The sequence below is a fragment of the Ambystoma mexicanum genome, chromosome 11 (assembly GCF_040938575.1).
Source record: "Ambystoma mexicanum isolate Mex_15411 chromosome 11, UKY_AmexF1_1, whole genome shotgun sequence".
In the NCBI taxonomy this organism is placed as follows: domain Eukaryota; kingdom Metazoa; phylum Chordata; class Amphibia; order Caudata; family Ambystomatidae; genus Ambystoma; species Ambystoma mexicanum.
In genome coordinates, this window is record NC_090934.1 from 1,239,669,072 (window position 1) to 1,239,682,216 (window position 13,145).

At 44.9% G+C, this 13,145-nt stretch overlaps 1 protein-coding gene across 2 annotated transcripts in view; it reads right to left on the reverse strand.

The window, feature by feature from the left end:
- Window positions 1–13,145, reverse strand: part of BBS4 (Bardet-Biedl syndrome 4) — a 614,420-nt gene that overhangs the window by 211,778 nt on the left and 389,497 nt on the right. For both annotated transcript variants that reach the window (XM_069624617.1, XM_069624616.1), the window contains exons 9-11: window positions 11,982–12,036; window positions 11,419–11,487; window positions 8,572–8,724 (exon numbers count right to left, since the gene is read on the reverse strand). In XM_069624617.1, the coding sequence (XP_069480718.1) occupies window positions 8,572–8,724; window positions 11,419–11,487; window positions 11,982–12,036 (277 nt within the window). The remainder of the gene's footprint in view (window positions 1–8,571; window positions 8,725–11,418; window positions 11,488–11,981; window positions 12,037–13,145) is intronic.

The window sequence follows — 13,145 nt, forward strand, 5'->3', positions numbered from 1 at the left end:
GTACCATGTACTCTCCCTGGTTTCTCACAAAATACATCAGGGTATGCAGTAATAAAGTAATAAGGTTGTTCAAATCCCTTTGCTCATCTTTAGGTAGTTCTTGGGGAATAAGTTCTAAGTTGTCAATCTCCTCGGGTACCAAACAAGATAGTATAGAGGAGGTAGTAAGGGAAGGATTTTCTTTCCACTCTTTCAGATTTACGTGGTAGAGGTGTGTCTTTTGCATTCTATCGGGTTGGACTATTTTATAGGTATAGGTTCCTGTTTGGTCTAGTACCTCATAGAGCTTGTGCCACTTTGAAACAAGTTTATTATTAGAGGTAGATAAAAGGACTACCACTTTCTGACCTACTGAAAATTACCTTAGATTTACCTTCTTGTCATAGGTAAGTTTTTGTTGGACTTGAGCTTTCTCCATATGAGCATGGAGTAGACTTCAGACGAGTTTCATGTGCTTTTACAATCGGGTAGCTGTCTGTGAGAGGGGGTATTGGCACCTCTTCTCTTTCTTCCCAGGTCTCCCTGAGCATGTCTAAGACATCTCTTGGTTCTCTATTGTAGAGTAGCTAGAAAGGGTAGACAACGGTGGATGCCTGAGGGGTCTTTCTCACTGCAAACAGGGCCCAGGGGATCATACGATCCCAGTCTTTCCCATCCTTGTCTGTTAACTTTCTCAGAATCATTTTGAGGGTCTTATTAAATCTCTCTACCAATCTGTCTGTTTTGGGGTGGTAAACTGAGGATCTTAAGGTAGTAATGTGTAGTAATTCTTTAACTTCACCCATGAGCTTACTCATGAAATTCGATCCCTTATCTGTTAGAATGTCCTTGGGGAACCCAACCCTAGAAAAGAATGGTAGTAGGTTTTTTAGAATTTGCTGGGTTATGTTCCGTAGGGGGAAGGCTTCTGGGTAACTATTACGAGAACATATTTATTGCCCAGTTTAGAAGTTTCCAATGGTCCAATGATATCCATCCCGATTCTGGAGAAAGGAACTTCTATTATCGGTAGTGGGTTTAGAGGAGCAGGTAGGGGAATATGTGAGCTGGTTTTTGCCATATCTCACATGTTTGAATGAAGTTCTTTATGTCAGCATGGATCCCTGCCAATAGAATTTCCCACTGATGTGAGCTTGGGTTTTAGATTGTCCCAAGTGTCCCCCTGTCAAGTGAGTGTGCAATCTCCAGCATGATCTTATGATGGGTTTTGGGTATTACAAATTGAGCCTTACTGAGGCCTTCCCTGGAGGTTTCCCTTCTATATAGTAATCCCTGTTTCAGCAAGAAAAATATACTTCCCTTTTCTTGTCCTTCTCCCTCAGGAATCACTTGCAAGAAAGGCTCTGCGAGTACTGGATCATTTCGCTGGTTGAAGGCTAGGTCAGGAAGGATGGTAGGTTCATCTTCCCCTTTTGCTCCAGTGGTACGTGTCTCATCAGCCTCTCCAAAGCCTAAGTTACCACTCTGTTTCCTCAAAACAGGGAAATAGAGCTTTCTCAAGAATTCCCTGTGCAATTTTGTCCCCCAGACGTATTACAAATGGGGTCTCTCCATGGGTCTGTAAAATAACTTGCATGTCTCCCTGAAAGTCTGGATCTAGAACGCCTGCTAGGACAACTAGACCAAATTTCCAGTCTAGGCCAGACTTTGGGGCCAGTCTGATATAACAACCCGCAGGGAGTATTAGAACCAAGTAAGTGGGGATCATCCAACTTTTGCCAGCAGCGATAGTGGCCCCTCTGCTGTTACATATATCAAAGCCTATGGATTCTTTCATGGCGACAGAGGGGTCTGCGCTTCTGTGGCTAGGTTTCTGGAATTTTAGGGTCCCCCAATTTGTCTCAATTGAGTTAGATCCCACTCCTAACACTAAATATAAGGGAGGCATGGTATCAAAAGCATGACACTGACAACAGCTACACGTTTCAAAACCTTTATTACATTCTTGGGATTTGGAAAAACTCCTACTTTGCCCTATAACTATGATGAGAGTAGTCTCTACCATCAAATAATAAAGAAAACATAGTCCTAGTCAGTCTATGTCAAATCAAAATGGCCTATTCTAACAAAACCTAATGCCTGCCCTATCTCTCATACAAAAAGTATGTAAAGGGGAGTTTGTATGCAAAGGAAATTGAATGTTATAATATAAAGGATCAAGGTGGCTGAGTCAGCACTCCTCCCCACATTGGACAGCACGGAGTAAGGCAGCCCCTGTAAACAGGATGATACACTCTGGCACAGGTTATCAAAAAAAGGCAGTTCAAAACGTGGGTCGATGCCCGCTTGGCCTTCTACGTTAAAGTCACTTATTGCAGTTTTCCAAAAGTTCTTTCACAGTACAACAAAAGTTCACGTAGGTCTCCCTCGGCGGACTCGGACCTCTCAACACAAAAAGTACCTGATTCAACGTCACGTAGGTCTCGCTCAGTCGGGGTCGGAACTCTCAATCACAGCACTTGCAGGGGTTCCCTTCCCCAAGCTTTATTCACATTCGTTAGGGGTCCCCTTCCCCTAACTTATTTCATATTCCAGGTCTCCCTCCGTCAGGCTCGGACCTTTCACTGATATCGAAGACGTTCAAATGTGTAAGGAATTTTCCATAGACCTCCGCAGGACCACTTCGACTTTCACTTTCTCTCTCCCTTATGGTATTTGTCCTAGTGTCTCTTGGTCTGGGTAGTTCCATCAATCAATCAGCAAAGTTCAAAGAGATCTTTCCCTTAAGGCAATCACCTTTTAATTTGCCCTTTCAACAGGATTAATCTTGACCACTGGGCATTTCAGAGTTTGTTCACTTGCCGCTTTATAACAAGACATCAAACATTTTGCAGAGACTTCTAAGTGGGCTACTTCCTTTCGCCGGACCACTCCGCTCCTCTGTATCACTGGCTTCATAGTTATCGCCAACTTTAAAGATACTAATGGTTTTGCTCTTGTTTGTATCTCATCAGCATACGCGCAGCTTTCAATTGTGGGATACACTGTTGCGGCTTCAATCTTTCCTTGACACAAACCAGCCTTTCATGTCTTTCACTAACTGAACGGGTGTGTGCAGTCCTTTCTTTTTTCTGCAGCTTGATTCACTAGTCAAGGTTGATACCAAAGGCTTGACCTAGCCTTCCTAACTTGTCGTTTACCAGGGAGGGTCACTGACGTCCTTGACACACAATGCAGGCTTCTTCTTGTCTGGGATTTGACTTTCTCTGTGTATCCTTCACGGGTTGCCGGAGGCAACAACCTCCTGCAGGGACCTTCAGGGTTTCCCTACCCTACGGACTGGTCCCTCGATCGGCTGTCCTACTCCAGTGGGTTCTTCGGCCTGGATGAGCTGATCCTGCTCGTGTCTTACCTTGCTCAGAGTGTGTCTCTATGTTCTACCTTTTATTCGTGTGGGGCGAGCTAATGGGAATCAGATGTATGTGATTAAGGTCAAGTGCCTGACTTTGCCTGACCTGATTAATGGAATATGTCCAATGAGATACATAAGTATTAACCTCTTTACCCTCAGTCATCCTCTTCCTCTGCCCAGTGTTTATATAAAAAGGGGGCGGGGAAGTTGGAACATTGGAGAATCCTATGAAATAGGATGGGGTATGGGAACGAGAAAGGGGGGTGGTGAATGCCACATCTCAACATTAGTTCTCACCCCCACTCTCTAAAGATCCCTCACCCAGGTGATCCTCCTGCACTGGTCCAACCCCAGGGTCTGGATCCAAAGATGATGGTCGTGCCCTGGCCACCTGAGAGAGATATCCTCGGGACTAGCAAGCGGGACAACCTTTCATTACTCATACTTCTCAAAAGAATTTTCGCTTTTCTCACTTTCCTCAAGAAGCTCAATGTCTTCCAAGTTCTGGTTCTATCTAGGCTAGAATACTGCAATGGCCTTTTCCTGAATCTACCCGCTTCCTCTCTACAACCCCTCCAGCTAATACAGAGCAGGTCAGCAAGACTTATCCTTGACCTCAAGCCCAGGGACCACATCTTTCAAGCCCTAACAACTCGCCACTGGCTCCTGTTTGCTGCAAAGATCAAATTCAAATCCCTCTGCATCATCCATAAGGCTGTCTGGGGCCGAGGACCACGCTATCTACAACTTGTTCTTACTAAATACTCTCCCTCTAGATCTTTACGCTCCTCTGGTAACAACTCTTCATGTGTCAAGTGCTTCGCTAAACAAACGGCTGGTGGCCGATCTCTTTCCTCAGCGGGCTCCCTGTTATGGAACAGCCTCCCCCTTCCTCTACGCCTTGAGCCGGATCTCCTCAAATTCCAGAAGCTCCTCAAGACTTTCCTGTTCACCTCCTCCTTCGCTTCCTCCCTCCTCTGCTAATCCCACAGTTGCTGAGATTTGTGTCCCTCTGGGCCCTCGCCTCCCACACCCAATCACCTTCAGTCTCCGCCCGCTCCCAGCACTTGCCTTGGTACCCTCTGGCCTATGCCACTGAAGGCCTGCACTTACATATTTATTGGCAGCTGACCTCTGCCTAGCACTTCCTCCACTGGGCACTTGCATCTGCTGCTCACCCACGAGCACAGGCACTACTAGCACTTACCCCCCACTCCCACTTCCCTCCCCTCTCTCTGCAGTTGCACATTCTGAATACTCATCAGGCATAGTGGGTCTGTCTTTATCCTTCAGTGTTCTAATGCTTGTCAATCCCATGTTTCCTCTCTGTTGCCCTGTGGGTGCTTTGTAACACAATTTACTTGCTGTAGAAGCGTCTAACAAATGCACAATAAATAAAGAGGCACGATAAGGAAAAGGACAGGTGCAAGGGTGCACAAAGTTAAGAAGTGAATGTACAAGTGGGACAGTGGAGAGAAAGTGAATCAAAGAAAGGTGCCAGGTGCACGACAAGGTGAAGGAAGAGACAGCCAAAGAAGGTGCATGTGTGCGCAGCAAAGTAGAAGATAACAATGGGGTACAGGAAGTACCTGAAGATGAAAGGATAAAAGAAAAGCAAGCACAGGAAATACAGAGAGGGGGGCAAAAATCAAAGTGGTCCCACTTAGGCGGAGCAAAGAACCTAGCGTTTTCTAAAGATTCTGATTTTACCCCATGAGAAGGTTGTGTGCGAAAGGAACTCTAAATAAGTAAAAGATACATCCTAAATTGAAGTTTGTGTTTGGAACTGAAGGGGCCTAAACTTGGGGAAGGGAACCCTAAGAGGCCTAATAAAGGTACCTATTTGGTGAAACAGAGAGACAATCTTGGGGAAGGCAACCCTGAGAACCCTGAGAGGCCTGAGAGAAACTGTGTCATATTTTTGCTTTGTCTGAAAATTGGGAGGATTGAAGCTTGGGGAAGGGAATCCCCAGGAACTAAAGACATTGGACGTTGGTTGAACAGAATGCAAGAACTTGTGGAGAAGAGTTAATTAACAACCTCTTTTTGATTGTGCTGAACTTTGATGACACTGACAGACCATTGGAAATCAGCCTTGGTATATATTTCTTTTTGTATCACTATTTTTCTTTAAAGAGACTTCCTACCACATTTTATCAAAGAGTGAGGGCAAGCATAGGTTTAGACACAGACAGATTTTGGTTTTGGACTTTCAGACATCGACGGCCCTTAGAAACATCAGTTGAAGGAACCATCCCTTTAGAGTTAGGGCCAGTTAGGTATTACACCACCCCAGCATTATAGTAAATAAAGGTTTTGATTGGAACCAGAACACTTGAGTCTGTGTCTCTCATGATACCATGCCGGTCTCACAGTACGTACACTGCGTTCTTTAAAGATGACTGTCATAGTGCAACCAGTGTACCGACAATATACGATTGCAGAATGCATCCAGACACAAACCTAGGTGGATTGATTCTAGGTACCTGTGCAAAGTAACCATCACTTATTCCCTGGTCTTTGCGGATTGCAGAATGCAGCCTGGCTCAAATCTACGTGAATTAAGAATACAGTCAATATATTGATTCTAGATACCCATGTAAAGTAGCCATAACTTCATTCCAGATCCTTGCGGAACGGAGCCGCAATGTACTTCCGAGTGAACTCAGAATGTAGCCATTGCACTCAATTACGTGAACAAGTTTCTTATCCCTAGTAATGTTCTTTCTACTCGATGTTCCTTCCACGTATTCTTCAGCTTTGATATTTGATATCAAGCTTCAGCTGCTTCAGAAAAATAATTTCGGCAGAGGGCGCTGTGCGTTGACTCGATGTCCCTCGAGGGCCTCCGTCTTAAGGATGATTTCATTGAAGGCATATATAGCACGTGCAGCGCCCGTTGGCTTCAGTTCTGCTTTTTCACTTGCAGCAAAAATACCTGCATAACCACAGGAATGACTCTACTCATTCTTTTCATTAACCGAGTGCAGGACTGCTTTACCAAAGCTACCATCCTGACCGAGGGAAGATTCCAGGCAGTACTGCTTTGTGAGTAGACCACGGTGCCGCTTCACAAATATTTTGTATAGGTACACCGCTTAGGAGGGCTGTCGAAGTAGCCATGCCCCTGGTGGAATGGGCTCATAAACCTTCAGGAGGATCCTTCCCTGCCAACCTGTGTCATTTTGAAATGGCCAGAATGATCCTTCTGGAGAAGGTCTGCTTAGAGACAGCCTCGTCCAGTTTGTGACCCATATAGCCAATCCAATGAAAAGCTGATCATCAATACAGAGTTTTGTCAGTCTAGATATATAAAAGCTTAAACCTCTACGAGGGTCCAACCTATGTAATCTCTCCTCCTCCTTGCTAGGATGAGGGGTTGTGGGGTAGAAACAAGGCAAAACTATTTTTTGTCCTATGTGGAAATCAGAAATGATTTTGGGTAGAAATTAAGTTTTAACCCTTACAACAACCCTATCCTTGTGGCAGATAGTAAAGGGTGGCTTGGACGAAAGTGCCTGCAACTCGCTCACTCTACGGGCTGATGTCAGCGCTAGAAATAAAATGGTTTTAAAGGTTAACAACCTTAAGGGACAACACTGTAAAGGTTCAAAAGATGTATACATTAGACATTTAAAAATCAAAATAAGATTCCAAATTGGAAACTGGAACAGAGATGGGGGGGGGGAACACATTGGTGAGCCCCTTTAGAAATTGTGTCACCAGTGGAATTTTGAAGTATGAACATTCCTCTGACGAGCGCTTAAAGTTCTCGATGGAATGGGCAACGTATGCAGCCAACAATAAGTTGGAGAATTTCTCAGCGGACTGGGGAGAGACACTGGCCTATTTGAAAGGGGAATTTAGGGAACAGTGGTTCCCTCAAAGACTCAAGCTGTTGGACATCCACGGTTAAGTGGCTGGGAGGGAAGGACCATTGGCGCTATGGCAGAAGTTGGGTGGGGGGTTCTTAGTTTGAAGTTGTTTTGATCTGTTTTTTTCTGATGAAAAGAATAAAAAGAAGTTTAAAAAAAAAAAAAGATGGACTGCGTCAGATCGTTGGTGTGGTCTCCCCTGACGGCATTCAACCTACAGCATGTTGTGACCATACGACTGGTGAAAGGCGCTATACAAATGACGCACTACTACTACTGTTCACCCCATAATAGAGTGGCCTCCCAAAATCCACCAGGTGGGTGGGTTTTGGAATCCCATCTTAACAAGTCCCAAATGCATTTGAAAGATACAGTGAGACAAAGAGCTCTGACCCTACATTCTGGGAAAAGCAGTGAGAGCGCAGAAGCAGCTAAAAGGCATTAGGCCTCATTAAGAGTTTGGGGGAAATATTGCAAATCTAATTTAACATTACTGCCAACACTGTCTGGTGGATATCCTGTCAGATTACGAGTTGGTAATTACATTGTTGCTCCCCATTCTTGGAGTCAACAGGACTCCATTAGGGATTTTGAGGAATTATCAGAGGTGGCAATTCCAACTGTGATTTTGCCTCCTTTTTCTAAGGGTAAAGTGTAGGAAAGACCTCCAGATATATGATTGAGGATTCTCCTGCACCTCACCCTCAAACATGTGACTTGGCGGTGTGGAAAGTGGCGGTAAAATATCACCACCTTTTCTGCAACACCAAAAATCCTAACATGTGTCCTTGTAAGTGAAAGAATGCCCTGATGGTGCTTTCTGGGAAACAGAGGAAGTACACAGTGTCCAACTGATTTGTGGAAGGAAGACAGGCCCGAAACAGCACTTGCAGGCATGATGTGAATTTTACAAAGGCTCACCAAGAGACTTTTTATGACCAGAAATACCATTCCGAAAACTTTTTTTTCTAAAGTGTAAATGTAAATATAAATAACGGTTTCGCCACACCCCATGCGTGTGTCAAAGGGAGGCCAGTATTCCTTTCCTTTTGATTTAAATAATTGAAAAGAAGAACAGTGAAAAAACAGGATGTTATGCTGTTAAATTGTTTCCAGTTATGCCTGTAGTCCAGGCAGTTCCCAACTCATTGGGAATGAAGGAGAGCAGAACCTGAGAAAGAAGGATTGTGGGTGAGTGGAAAGATATATGGTAGAATAGTTAAAGAAAAGGAAAAGAGATTAAAGCAATTAAAAAATGAACAGGATGAAGAGTGGAATTAATAATGAATAATACAAATAACTGGGAAAATGATGCAAACAATAAGAAGGCACAGAGGGACTTACTGCCACATATTTCTTCTTGCCAAAGAAGCACATAGCAATGTTGTTCCAGAGGGGAGGGCTCTCGGGCTCACTGTAGGCCGCCACACGATACTTGTTCAGGGCTACATCAAAGTCTCCATGGGTTTGCATCATGCTGCCTGCTGCAAGGATAGCCTAAAAAACAAAGAATAGTCATCCGCAATGCCCCAGGTTATGCCTCCCACTTCATATCTACATTCTTTCTCAGCTTGTAACCAATTATCCTGTTTTTGGCTAGCTCTGGATCTGAATACCCCATCACCTTTATGGTATACCAAGTTCACTGAGCTTTACTATCGCATACCAGTGAGTTTAATGATTTTCTATTTATCCTCTACTGTGACAAGGTCATGGGAACCCCTCTCAGCCTGGGATGAAGGCCTAACCATAGAGAAATCCAGAGCCATGTGAGACGAATCCCCAGATGTCATCACTCCTGCCCTAGGGGGAGCCCATTCCTGTGAGGCTGCTGCCGTATAGTTCACCTGGAGGTGGTACTCAGGGGTGGATCTCATTGGGAGGGAAGCCCCCTATGGGATTAGTGATGACCTGAGAAGAATATTGTATCCCTATAGCCCACCTAAGCCTCACACACCTTCCTACCCCCAGCCCCTTCCATCAACACTGCCCCTAGTGTTCCTATGTGTATTTGTCATAACACCAATATAGGAAGTGCTGGGACGAGGAAGAGTGTGGACTCCTTAGGGTGCATGTATCCCTAAAGTACTGAGATGAGTGAAAGACTAATTGGCTCATTGGAAGATCTAGAGATCACTAGAGGATACTATGGGGAAGCACAGAGAGCACTCATGACAACATGAATGAACAGTCTAGTTGTTCACGAGAGCTGATTGGGCAAAAGCCAGTTAAAACTATAGCAGGAAATAAGGAAAGAAAGAGGCCCTCCCTGGAGGAACCACAAGCATGGGGAACGCCCGGCAGAGAACCAGAGCAGCTGCAGAAGAGCTTACTGGGCAGGCGGATGAGCTCATACCTGGTCGGACAGAGAAGGAGCATCCAGCGAAGCAGAGCAGAAAACGTCCGGGCAAGCCAAGCTGAGCGACTGCGTGGTTGCAACAAGGTGCACCGCTGACAATGAATAAGTGCTGTGGAGATGCTACAGCATGCCGGGAGAACACAGAAAGCCTAGAGGAGCTGGAAACAGGGGGTCAGAGAATCCCAAGACCAATTGGGCCGAGATGGTAAAGTCCCTAAAGGTACAAGGGCTGCCAGGGCAGTTGGAAGGGGTAACAGAGGGCCCTGGAAGATGCTGGAGCTACAATACGAGGTACAAGGGAAATCCTTGGGGGAATAGCTAAGACCCTAACAAAAAAGAACTGCAGCACCAAGGGGAGAGAATCCCACACGCCTGGGACCCCTACCCTTTTGCGAAGATGAAGACAAATCATCTTCATAGTCACAGTACCTGACAGGAGAGTAAACCAGGTCTAACACTCCACAGCAAGAGAAATACACAGGTCTGGGACCAGCACCCATAAGACTGGGAATTCATGTAATTTGGGAACTTTGAAGTGCAAAGCAAGCCAGGGGAAAGGGAGCTCCTACCCTGATAATACTGAACTGTGAATTGTTAAAGGCTGAGAAGGGCTTGGGACAAAGGGAGTCATTCTGCCCAGCCCCTGTGAACTGGAAAATTGTTTATTTCCTCAGAAAGGAACCAAGACCTGGAGAAGGGATTTATTCTCACAGGCAAAATTTCCCCTATGTTGGAAACTGGCTCATTGTCCAGAATAAGGGAGCCATTCTTCTGGACCAAGAAGATCCAAAACCCTTTTCTTTTTAGTTACAAGCGTGAGGGATAGAAGTATGCATTTTGACACAATGGTGGACTCTTATTTACATGGACATTCTGACTGACTCCTTAGTTCCTTATCAGAGGCAGGGAAACCCCTCTTTGAGTTGGGCAAAGGCAGGAATCCTCTTAATTTTTCTTTAAATAAAAGTATTTGATAATCACCATGCCACCATTGTGTCAGACTCGTACTTCTGCACCCTTACACAGTCCTAACCCAGAAAGGGGCAGGTGCAGTTGAGCGGACCCCAATTCTTGTTCCCTCCCTCATGTGTCAGTTTGTTCACGTGAAGTACCAAATTGCATCACCCCATGCCTCTGACCCAACATGCTAAGAGAGTCATTTCTTTTCATTTCAGAACAACAAATAATCCAGGAGGGTCAACACCCACAAGACAAAGAATTAGCAGCGCCCCACAATCTCAGACTCTTGAACACTCCAGCAGTGAAAGGAAATTATTAGAGAGGGACACAGTTTTCCCCCTCAGCAAACCTAATTGTGCCTTTTGCCACCAGCACTGCAAGGAGAAGAAAAAACAAAGACAAAAGCCAGAATTCCTACACAGCAATCCATGTAGCTGCACATTGCAGACCAGTCTCAGAATACCAGAGGACGGCAGAGCGGGGCCCCTAGACCACACCAGGTACTTGAAACAGAGCCATACATAGACAGTACAAGGTCTAGAGTACAATCCAACCCCCCTTTCAGACCACTAACCACAGGAGAGTTAAAAACAAGCCTAGGAAGTCCCTGAAGGAGGTTAAACAGAGTAGGCATTCTGCCTTAAGCTCATCACCTCTGGTATAAATTAAAACCTAGACAGTAGGGGTCAGTAATCTATATCTACTAAAATGGGATTAGGGATGCCTGGGTTAGAGAGGAGGTAGTTTTCTATACAAGAGAGGGCGACGACCTTAGGTCCCTGTGAAATCTTAATAAAAACCCTAGAATCGTCCGCAAGACTCAGTATTTCTCAAGCCATCTGTGGCGCGACATAGAAAAGGCAATATCTTACCTTGCAGTTACCAGCGTCATAAGTCAAGGCATTCCCAAGATGCTCGAAAGCTTTCGGGTATACCCCAAGCTGCAAAAGAGATAGCATTGGGTAACCAGCAAGAGCAGTGGAGATATACATGAAGCAGATGTTTTCCAAGAGAGAAAATGAGCATTCATGGAGATTCCAAATGAGAAAGCAAGAGTGCAGAGAAAAGGGAGAGATGAACATTAAAAGAGCACGCAACTTGATTATTCAGTAATTTAGCAGATGTCAAAGGCACTTTCACCTCTAGACAGTCAGTTGAAATCTTGTACAGATTACTGTTAAGTCACTGACACATAAGAACTATTTGAAGGCCTATGTGAGAAAAAAAGAAAAGTAACCAGATCTCAGTGAAATATATACCCATCCACTGGAACTGTCCAACACCAACGTGGGCTCCAATTAGTATATTAGGACTGTTCTCAGCAGAAATAACAGATGAGGAAGCCTGGACATAAGAAATAACATGTGCAAACCCAGCAGTTTAGAAAGACTGAAGGCGAGGGAAGAATATGGTGTTTAGGGTGGGTACAGCTTACCTCTAAGTAGAGTAACCCCAGAGTAGTAAGCAGCTCTGCATTTTCTGGAGAGAATCTGGAATGCAAAGAGGTAAACGTTGCTGTGAGCAGAGAGTATAGACATTGGTTTTTCTACATGTAAAAGACCCTAAGTAGCACATGCTCATTCTAGCACTTGCAACAGGAATTGGCATCGGACGACATTTGGTCAACCATTGAAAGGGACAAAGCATTACATTTTCTTCCACAGGACCGCACTAATGAGACCCATTTCATTTGATTTTACAACATAGCAAAAGAAGGGATCCATACTTCGGTCATTAATTAAAGTGCATCGGTGGGGGGGCTCTGTGTACGCAGCCAAGATTGTGGAACTTTTCGAAGTTCTGTGCATTACTCACAGCTTTCACCCCTATTCTGCTCATCATCCTGTACCCTGACGGGTGATCCCCAATGAGGAGGGTCATGAAGATAGATTTCTAAAATCGACCCTGGGGGTGGATTCTGGGATGCCAATCTTATAGTGAATAGGAAAGATACTAAAGACTAGCCAAACCCAATCAAAGTACAGCGGGAAGGCTGAGACATAGGAGAGGGTGTCAGAGTGGTCCAGGGCTCCAATGAGTCCACACAGTGTAACACTCATAATTCCAGTTAGTCAGGTAAGTACACAAATATACAATGATGTATTAGACCTTTCGAAAGCAAACTAAGCAAATTCAACTTCAGGGCAAATATTGTCACACGCTTACTATGAAATACATACTGTGAGGAACCGTGGGGGTCCTCACTTCTTTTCCCCCCAGGATCCTCCTCTCAGTTGGCCAGGGAAATGCCATCACTTTTGGATCCCGACCCTGGGGCTGGATATGCGAGGGAGGATCACCTGGGTGGAGGGAATTTAGGAGGTGGGGAGAGCACGTCTTTAGGTGAGACATGGTATCCCTCATGCCCTTTTCATAATGGACCCTCTATCCCTCAAGCCTTCGTAGGCTACTGTCAGCCTTTTCCCTTTTCTTACCCCCAAAATGTCCGCCAGAAACATCATCTCAACACTTGGACGAGAAAGAAACCAACTAGCAAGACACATCCTCATTTGGGTAAAACAAACACTTATCAGCCCTAAATTGTTAATACACACACACACATCAGTCAGGTACCAAGATGAGGAAGAGACACCACAGA